This window comes from Astatotilapia calliptera, chromosome 12 (assembly GCF_900246225.1).
Source record: "Astatotilapia calliptera chromosome 12, fAstCal1.2, whole genome shotgun sequence".
NCBI lineage: Eukaryota > Metazoa > Chordata > Actinopteri > Cichliformes > Cichlidae > Astatotilapia > Astatotilapia calliptera.
The window spans coordinates 31,674,098-31,684,540 of NC_039313.1; the positions used below are offsets into that span (position 1 = coordinate 31,674,098).

The 10,443-nt window shown below is 38.9% G+C and overlaps 1 protein-coding gene across 1 annotated transcript; it reads left to right on the forward strand.

Moving 5' to 3' along the window:
• Window positions 1–536: 536 nt before the first annotated feature.
• Window positions 537–8,005, forward strand: lox (lysyl oxidase). The gene is made up of 7 exons (XM_026187607.1): window positions 537–1,123; window positions 1,739–1,847; window positions 2,885–3,016; window positions 3,161–3,317; window positions 5,269–5,364; window positions 5,541–5,656; window positions 6,930–8,005. The coding sequence occupies exons 1-7, from the start codon at window positions 622–624 to the stop codon at window positions 6,934–6,936; spliced, it is 1,119 nt and encodes a 372-aa protein (XP_026043392.1). The 5' UTR covers window positions 537–621; the 3' UTR covers window positions 6,937–8,005.
• Window positions 8,006–10,443: the final 2,438 nt, after the last annotated feature.

Genomic DNA, 10,443 nt, shown 5'->3' on the forward strand with positions numbered 1-10,443 from the left:
CATTCAGTCAACTTACAAGAAAATACAGTAAAAGCTTAATATTTTAGAGAAAAATGCATATTTTACCTGATTTCTTTTCATACTTAGCTAAGTTGAAATTGCCTCCTGTTATCACACCTTAAACTCTATCAGACATGGTGTCAATATACAACTTTGGCTACTTTAAAACATAAACTTGCAAAAAGGTACATGTAGTTACAGTGAGGTCCAGTAACTGGCTCCCAGGGTACTTTTGTGAGATTGTACTTGCAGTGGAAGGGCCTGACTTTAACTCTAATTTCTACAGTGCACTTGTGAACTTCGTAAAAAATAATTCCCATTTGATAGCACACAGCTGGAGACTGCTGGGAAACTTACTGGACATCTACAAAACTCAGTTTCAACTGTATGCTTTTTTATTTTTTGAGTTGAAGCGAGAATAAAGAAGTTACAATTACACCAAATGAGAGTCTGAAGCCACATCTGATACTTAAACTTAAACCACCTCTCCCTCTCTCTCTCTCTCTCTCTCTCACACACTCTCTTGCGCTCAAACATTTGAGAGGAAGTCCTTGAATCAGCAGCTGTGTGGCTGGAAAAAGAGCAACTCTCATTAAAAACTCAAGAGATTTGCTATTAATAATGAAGGAGCTCTCCCCCATCGTTTTGCTGATTTCTTTTGCACACATTTGTTTCCTCTGTGCTTTTCTGGATGGAGCTCGCGCCCAGGAAGGTCCTGCTGCTGATTCACTTCGTCGGGGGTTGACATGGCAACATAACGGGCAGGTTTTCAGCATCCTGAGCCGTGGCTCTCAGTACAGGCCCTCCGCAAGGAGGCAAAGCGGATCACCCAGCCAGGGGAACCCCGTGGTTGTCCTCAGCAGTGCTAACGATACAGCCCGGGGCTCCCCGAGGGTCCCTGCGGCCAGCAGCTCGGCGCAATTACGCGCCATGACGCACCAGCGGCGGCAGCGACCTGACTCCGGCGCGGTTGGACGGGAGGACGTGATGGTGGGAGATGATCCCTACAACCCGTACAAGCCTTCCAACTATGACCCTTACTATAACTACTACAACTCGTACTACAGACCTAGACCTCGGGTTCAACCCCGACCCGGTTATGGCACCAGCTACCACCAGAATGGTAAGAAAACTAGCTTGCTTATTCATTAGGACGTCACTGACAAACCATCACAAAACAAGCTGGCATGATTAAAATCAGTAAAATTACACAAACGTAGGTTTTTTTTTTTCATAAGACTGTGAGCTTACCATATATTTAAACACCTCACATCGCTTGTGTTAAGTGTTGGCTCATAACCTCATGTTATTTTGTCTACATGCAGCTTTTTATAGGCTCAGCGTTCATGCTCAACCAATAACCCTTTAAATGTTGACTTGAAATAAGGTAGATTTGGAGTTTCTACAGCCTTCCTTCATATACACAATGCCTGCAGGTGTTTCAGTGTAAAGATCCTGTAACAGCCCATTTCAGCTTTGACTATTTGGCACGACCAGTTTATAAGTTTTTCCTAAGCACATTTATAATATGCCTTAAGGGGCTGATCTTAAAGCTAAATGTTGCTGGCTTTCAACTTAGACCTACATGTTAAACTACACGGTATCTCAGTAGTATACTGAGCCAAGGTGTCACTTTTAAAGTTTAGTTTAAAGGTTTTACTTTCTGATGTCATAATGTCATGTGAGTGAAAGTGGAAAGGGATGAAAACAGTATACATCTGCCGTGTCTTGTTTGCAGGACTCCCTGATCTGGTTCCTGATCCATACTACATCCAGCTCGCTACCTACGTCCAGAGAGTGCCCATGTACAACCTGCGCTGTGCTGCAGAGGAGAACTGCCTTGCCACGTAAGATAACACAGCTTACTGCAGGCCTCGGTTCTGCTGCCTGTTATCAGATATATTTTATTTTCACACTGTGCGTTTTAAAATTCACCAATCAGCTGTAACTTCACTTTGAGTATGAGTGACTGATTGAACGAAAAACTAATGTGTGAATGGACAAAATAGTTTTTTTAGTTTCAGATGTGAAACAGTATAAAAGGAGAGGGACAGATGCCTTCACTAATAACTAGCTGCACAGTCAGACAAATGCTGGTGTCCTTTTTTACTCCCATTGAGATAATTTCTGTGTATGACATAAAAATGTGAAGCTAGGACTGACCAAAGCTCAGGAGCTCAGTGAAGGAAGCTGACAACTTACTGCAGGTTCGTTCAGCAGCGCCCCCTGGTGTGCAGACGTCAGCATATACACACAAGTTTGTTTTTTACATAGTATCAGAATCAGAGTCAGAATTTATTGCTAAATCTTGAGCAAATTTATAACATTAGGAAATTGCTGCGGTACTTAGTGCGAAACATACTATAAGACACAGACTTAAATAAATATAAAAAGTGCTAAGCAGATATATGTGTGTGTAGATAGATAGATAGATAGATAGATAGATAGATAGATAGATAGATAGATAGATAGATAGATAGATAGATAGATAGATAGATAGATAGATAGATAGATAGATAGATAGATAGATAGATAGATAGATAGATATCAACTGATGCTGTGCTTGAGAGTCACCATCTACCGGAACCAAATTCCTTGTATGTATCTGCACATATAAATGGCCACTAAACACGATTCTGATTCTGATGAAGTGCTGTATTTGGGTAACCATCTACCTGTGTCCCAAAAGAATATTATATGATTTATAAGATACATTTAATAACATACTTTACATGGAACATACCTCATCTACTGAAATTCCAAATCATTTCCATTTCAGTGATGGACACAAGACTCAGTGTTTGTGCAGAATTCCCTCTTTTATTCATTCAAACTGAAGACTTGACTTTGAGCTCGTCTCTCGCCATCATCTCTCCTCCTCTAGGTCTTCTCGTTATTCTCAGGATTATGACACCAGAGTTTTACTGAGGTTTCCTCAGAGGGTGAAGAACCAGGGAACGGCCGACTTCCTGCCCAGCAAACCTCGATATGCCTGGGAGTGGCACAGCTGTCATAAGTAGGTTGCCAGATGAAAGGGTTTAACGTGGTTTAGAGATTCACGTTGGTATACATTTATTATCCCAGTATTGTTCCTGGACTTACTTTCCCAGTTATTTGGTAGTTTACTGCCACACTGTGACTTTATTGTGGTGTTATTCAGTCACTTCCACAGCATGGACGAGTTCAGCCTGTACGAGCTGCTGGATTCCCGAACTTATAGTCAAGTGGCTGAGGGTCACAAGGCCAGCTTCTGTCTGGAGGACACCTCCTGTGATCCAGGATACTATCGCCGCTTCGCCTGCACCTCACACACTCAGGTACAAAAACACATTGGGGACAATATGGAAGTAAATTCATTTATATATTGGATTACTTCTATATTACTATTAAGGAGAAAAACACATTAACCTGACTTGTAGACGTCATATCTTTTATAAATATGACAGAGTACTGTATAATGAGTACTTTTGATCTTATGAAGCAGTTCTTAGTTTCAGCTAAAGCAACTTTTTTCCTGGTTCCTGAAAGCTGAAAACTCATTGATGCCATTTTTTTTTTTACAAAAAAAAGAAGAAATCAATATTTTAAAAATCTTAATATTAAAAGGAACAAGGAAAAAGTACTCTTGCTTAACAATATGTAGCCTAGTTTAGGGCCTGAAACTAGATGATTTCTGAGCTCACAGACTGTAGACAGCACAGGTTTTTATTCTATTAGAGCCATGTCTCTTACAACTAGGGATGGGTATCGAAAACCGGTTCTTGTTGAGAACCGGTTCCCACTGTTTCAATTCCTTGGAATTGTTTGCCATTTTTGCAAACGATTCCCTTATCGATTCCAGTCGCCCCGAATGACGTCATCACGTTGCGGAGCGTCATTTACCTGGCAGGAAACACGGCGCGTAAGCGGCTCAAACGCTCAAAAGTTTGGTTATACTTTACGAGAACGGATGACAACAGGGCAACTTGCAATACTTGCAAAGTAGATATTTCATTTAAGGGAGGAAACACTACGAATATGCAAAAGCATTTGCTCACAAAACACGCGATGACCTTAAATGAATGTCGTGTTTTTAATTCCGCTCCGGACTCGTGAATCTCAACCCAGCAGCAGTGGTAACGTTTGCACGTCCTCTCCCGTTAATGCGGCAGGTAAATAATCAACTAACAGTGCATATTATGTTAGCGCGATCTGCCTTATTACAAAACCTGCCATTACTGTGCATTTAGGTGACCATGATGAGAGAGACAGAGTCTGGCTCAGATGCTGGCAGCTCTCGCTGCAGTCTACCGTTAGCGTCTCCTTTCAGGCCAGGATAGACGAATGTCACCGAGCAGTGACTAAGTTTGTGGTAAAAGGCTTACACCCATTTGCCACAGCAGATGCCCCCGATTTTCGGTAAGTGAATGTGTTTAATTGTAGGCAGGGACATTACTGGATATTCTTGTGTAATTGCTACAGAATAATTTATGTTATACTTTGTTATTGCTACAGAAGAATATTTATTTTATTATTTTACATTTACAATTTTTTTTCCTGGGGCCCCTTTGACACCCCATTGAAGAGCCGTAGGCTGTGGATCTCTTAAGATCTCACTGTTGGGCTTGTAAGGCCATGTTACTCCTAAATTTCTATCTTGTTCAAAGAGAAGATATAAAACAAAGTTCTAAGCTAATCGACCTTAGTGTTCTCCTTTTTTAAAGAGAATCGAATCGTTAAACAGAATCGAAAATGGAATCGGAATCGTGAAAATCTTATCAATACCCATCCCTACTTACAACCATTAATTATATATATTCAGCAATTCATCATTTAGCACATTAATTTTCATTCGGTCTGACTAATAAACTATTTGACAGCTTGAATGCAATTAAGCTACATTGCAAAACAGACTCCAGCAACAGTGGGACGTAGGACAGGACCCCCTGGTGGTGGCTGAAGCAAGTGGAGTTTGAAAGGCAGAATGACGGAAGAAGACTGAGATTTATAGCACATCCAGGGCTGATCGGCTCACATGGGGAGGCAGGATAATAACTGGTCATGATGAAAGAATTAAGTTTGACAGCGTTTAAAAGCAGAAGTGATGCAAAGAATAGATTAGCAATCCAAACACCCACAAATGCAGCCAGATGAATGAATACAGCTATCCCTTATTGACGTTACGCATAAGCCTCAACAAAAATGTCTTAAAATTGTGTTGTGAATGTTTATATTAAGTTCACAGGACTGTGTTAATGTGGAGTTTTTTTCCCTTTGTTTTTCTAATAGGGTTTGAGTCCAGGTTGCTATGACACCTACAATGCTGACATCGACTGTCAGTGGATTGACATCACTGACGTCTCTCCTGGAAAGTACATCCTGAAGGTCTGATTCACATGTCATGGTTTTCACCGTTCTGTGCCTTTTTAAAATACAAAACAATATATTATTGAGTTGTTAAAGATTGAAAATAGTAAAGTTTTGCCAAATGTTGTTGATTTGGTCATATAATTTTCACCTTCTGCACTGATGAGTGTTGTAATACACTCCTTTCCTGTCAGGTGACAGTAAACCCCAGACAGCAAGTTCCAGAGTCCAACTTCAACAACAACATCGCTCGATGCGATGTTCAGTACACCGGCACCTCTGCACATGTGTCCGGATGCACCGTGACAGCGTGAGAAACCTCTACGTTTCCTTTACTGTTAATTCAGGCTGATTTGGTGAAGCTGTGAAATAGAAGAACAGCCATAGAACCATGTGATTACATCACAAGAAATCAGCTGATGCATTTTAACATAAGGACGTCATTGGGTGTTAGCGAGACCTGCTGTGATATTCTGTCTGGAGATGGTGGCACTAACAAAAAGACAGGTGGCCGAGGTGGAGGTGGCAGAACTGAAGATGCTTCACTGGGAGACAGCTGGATGGACGGGATTAGGAATGAGTATATCAGAGGGATAGAGCAGGTTGAGCAATTTGGACACAACGTTAGAGAGGCAAGGCTAAGATGATGTGGACATGTGCAGAAGAGGGATAGCTGATATACTGGAGAGAGGAGCTAAATATAGAGCTGTCAGGGAGGAGGAAAAGTGGAAGACCACTAAGAAGATTCATAATTGTAGTGAAGGAGGATATGTAGAAGAGCAGTGTGGCAGAGGGGGATGCTAGGAAGAGGATGAGATGAAGATTTTTCTGTGGTGACACATTAACTTGAATATCTTTGGACTGTGGGAGGCAACCAAAAATACCTGGAGAGAACCCATGCAGGTACAGGGAGAACATGCAAGCTTCTTACAGAAAGACTCCAGCTGACCAGCATGTTGAAACCAAGAACCCTCTCCCTTTGAAGCGATAGTCCTAACCATTACATCATTGGATTATAGCCTGGTAAAGCCCAGACAGAGAGTGGGTAACTCACTAATCTGTGCTGCTTTGTGAAACAGCTCCTTCTACACCTGAGAAAAGATTCAGTTACAGACATAAATTCTGTACTGATTACTGATTTTTTATTATAGATTTTCCAAAACTAGAAAGTGAAGACTTCCTTTCAGGTATAAAGGTGCAACTGTGTTCTGTGATTGATGATCACATGTAAAAGGTGCAACTGCAGGTTTATTAATCAGCTGATTTGTCTAAGTAGTAAAAAAAAAAATCAACATTTGTTGTGATTCTTTATGTTGTTTCAACCTGTGGAGTTCCACCTTATTTCCTGACTTTGTTCTGGGGAACACATCCACTTCCTACTGTCTCTACAAGATACCCACAGCTCAGTTTAATATTTCACCGAAGCCAGAATTCTGCATTTTGCTGACAGAAAAGTAAACTTAATTTTACGTCTCTGAGTGAAAATACAGGATGTTTCTTTAGCTTTTATCTAATTTATGAATTCAGAATGACTGGAACCAACTACCTATCAATCATCAGTACCTTTGCTTTGCTTTTTGCAGCTATTGAGGTGAATCCCTGGATATGAGCCTGAAGATGAACATAGAAGACGCATACAGAGCTGCACAGGAGTTAAACTTACAGTTTGTTCGCATGTGAGTCAGATGATTCAAATATACACAATAAAAAATACTCAGGACATGGAAATACCTGAAATAGGGACGATATGCTGATTAATATTTTAGTATTTTTGAGTTACTGGGGTAGATGATCGATTTATGATGGATCCAAACCAGAGATGGAAAATAACTCAGTTTGTGGCTTTCACAGCAGTTCTGATTCATGACATGTGTACTGTATTTCTATATTGAGAGAGACGTTGTACTTTTTGCTTCCATACTACTACATGTATCTGACAGTTGGAGTTACTGGTTTCTTATTTTTTTCTTACTTTGCACATTTAGTTTTTATATCCAACATAAAAGTTTGTTTAAAGAAGCTACTTTTTACCCAAAGGCCATTAGATACACTTTTTTAGCCTAAATAATTTCAGGGCAGGATTGAGTAGGAATTTATTTGCCTTTATATCATGTTTTTTCTTTTAATTTAGTCTTCTCATGACCTCGTGCGCTTTTTCTATTTTAAACTGCAAAAAACTATTTCATGTGAGTGGGGCAAAACAGACACGCATGCTCTCTCTGCGCTTCTATAGACTGCTTCAGTATTAATTTAATGTTTGAAACTTTAAACACATTTCGATGACAGTTTCTTGGCATTTTTAAATATAATGGACATTTCATTTTTTCAGTATCCTGTACGATTTAATATGCTTTTTTGGTGCTATAGACTAGATTTTTGAGTTTTGGTGCTAAAATATATAAAGTTTGCACTTTGTGTTTACGAATTTAAAAAACGAACAAAAAAAAAAATCCTGCCTGTAAATCCTTTACAAGTGAGTAAGTGTGTGTGTGTGTTTGTGTGTGTTAACTGTGTAAACACAGTACACAGTGTGTGTGCCTGATGACCTGTAACCACACATACCTGCAGAGCTGTGTATAGGCCAAGCTCATGTCTCATGCTATCATCCTACATTTCTGCTTCATATCACACTAATAAAGTTTGCTTGAATGTGAAGTCATTCGTGTTAACATTTGTCTGTTTTAATGTGAGTTTTCACCGTGTCCACCGGCAGCTGTGGCTCAGGTGGTAGAGCAGGCTGTCAACCAATCAGAAGGTCAATAGATCTTCCTTGGGCAGGTTGCCCCTGATACATCCATCACAGTGTGTATGTCAATGTTAGATAAATGTCCTTAAGTATAGATAAAAGCCCTGTGTGAATGAGACTTGCAGTGCAAAACGCAAAATTAGGTAGAAAGGTGGTACATACCAGTCATTTACCGTTCAAGCCGTAGCCTCTGGGGCTGGAAAACGAAGCAAATGTCCATTTGAGGCTGACTCCAGAAGTGAGTCACTGCTAATAAATCCCCAGGCCAGCATTACAGGATAAAAATAATGTTATCAGTCTCTTTTGGTCATAGATAGTTTCTTCCATAAGCACTAAGGTACAATCCAGGTACATGCTCCAGCTACGAGTGTAAAATACCAGTATTCCTTAGGTTGCCAAGTATTAATATTAGGCTGCATATTAAAGATGCCATATTATCCACATTTTGAAGCTTTAGCATGACTATTTTTACCACCACAATGTTTTTCTTTGGTTTTGTGTGCTGTTGTTTTTTTTAATCAAAAGCAACCATATTTGAACAAAACGTTAGCAACTAGCAAGCTTGCTTAGGAATCTGCACCCTAAAACTGCACGGGTGATCTTCAAACACACAGATACCCACTAACTAGTGCTAAGCAAAAGAGGAATATAATACAGAAATTTCATGCACCAAAACTGAAGCACAAACTCCTTAAATAAAAAGCCATTCATGTTAGTCAGTTACTTTAAAAATCCGAACATTGCTACAGCTGCCAGTGATAGGACACGTATACACACCCTGTAAAACTGGGCATTTTAACAAAACAGTTTCTGATGATTGATTTACTTTTGTACAATCATTAGTAGCCATTACAGGGACTGCAGCTTTTAACACTTCTCTGTTGCCTTCACTTTTCAGCCACATGATTGCAGCTTGGTTCCATTAAGCACATATTTGTGTAAGTGTGATAAATCTATACAGTACATTGATGCAACTTGCTAACCATTGGGTGACATATATAGCAACCATTCACAAGAACAGTCACATTATTATTATTATTATTTATATTACAATAAAAAGACCTACAATATTGAGAATAAGTTTAACATTCAGATGGTCCTCTGTGAGGAAGCCGTTGGTGATGGTGGGAAGGAAGAACTCTCGTTTAACAGATGAAGGGACAGAAATGAGAAAAAAGAAAGCTTAAAGAGACGAGGATGAAATACAAACTATGTGGCACAGTATTACTGGCACGTACTGGAAAGAAGCAGGTATAAAGAGTAATAAAAGTGTAATCTGAGTATTATCTTCTACTTGGTATTCTTGTCACACCGAGCCTTTACCTGAGGAAAACCTTTTGTGGTTAAACTTATGTCATTGACACCCAAAACAACCTGTCCGGTATTTAGATTGTTTCAAATATTTATCTGGGTAGATTGTCTCCATTTTTAATTATTAATGTTTTTTATTGTTAAATGAAAACAAAAACAAAGAATCTATGGATTATTTCTTTATTAGACATTTTAGCAAATAATAAACAATATAATCACTCATTATTTTTATATATATTATGGTACTATTTAGTGTGAATGCTGACTTATTTATTTATTTATTTATTTATTTATTTATTTATTTGTCATTACTCAGCTTTTTTAGATTTTAAGGATGTTTACTTTCCAAACTTGGAAAATTGTAAGTGCACTTTACCCTTCAGGTGAATGATTCCACCTTTTTCAGCTCATTCAACATTTTTTAACTTAACATTCAGCAATTATTTCATTTCAGCTCAAAACATCTATCAGCATTCAAACTGCAGTTTCTTCAGAAAGTGCATTTTCTAGTTTTTTCACTTTCTTTCCTTCTTTCTTTCCTGTGACACTAGATGTCAGTGTTGAGGTAAAAATGAGCTGCTGATGCCTCGTCTAGTAAAGCAGAGGTTTACAGGCTGTTATTATGGAAACACGGAAACACAACCTAACATTTATATCCCATCTGTGGAGTAGCTTCTGCGACTAAAAGTTATGTAACTGTGTATATGATGTCAAATGGCTCATTTTAGAAGACAGATCCAGGATGCTGACAAAGAAACCACTGAATTTGGAAGTTTGTTTTAAATCATTGCGGTCGGGAAAATAAATTATCTTTCGCTCACTATTTAGCGTAAAAAGGACATTTTTCTTTAGTATATCTAATTTTTCGTGCCAGACAGACCATTTGTGAAGTTGTATTAATATTTGTGTTCAAAATGATAACAGAAAAAGGCTCTTGTTCAGGCTGGGAGAGTGTGAAGAACACTTTAAAATGTTTATGCAAAATTGAAATACTTGGGCTATTTTTTTTTAATCTTCATTGTTTCAGCCAAACGTTAAGA

What these genes read in the sequence shown, in the direction of transcription:
- lox (XM_026187607.1), top strand. Translation starts at nt 622, where the DNA reads ATGAAGGAGCTCTCCCCCATCGTTTTGCTGATTTCTTTTGCACACATT. An exon ending in GAGGAGAACTGCCTTGCCAC is followed by an intron (nt 1,848 to 2,884) that starts GTAAGATAACAC and finishes CTCCTCCTCTAG; the next exon opens with GTCTTCTCGTTATTCTCAGG. An exon ending in CCTGCACCTCACACACTCAG is followed by an intron (nt 3,318 to 5,268) that starts GTACAAAAACAC and finishes TTTTTCTAATAG; the next exon opens with GGTTTGAGTCCAGGTTGCTA.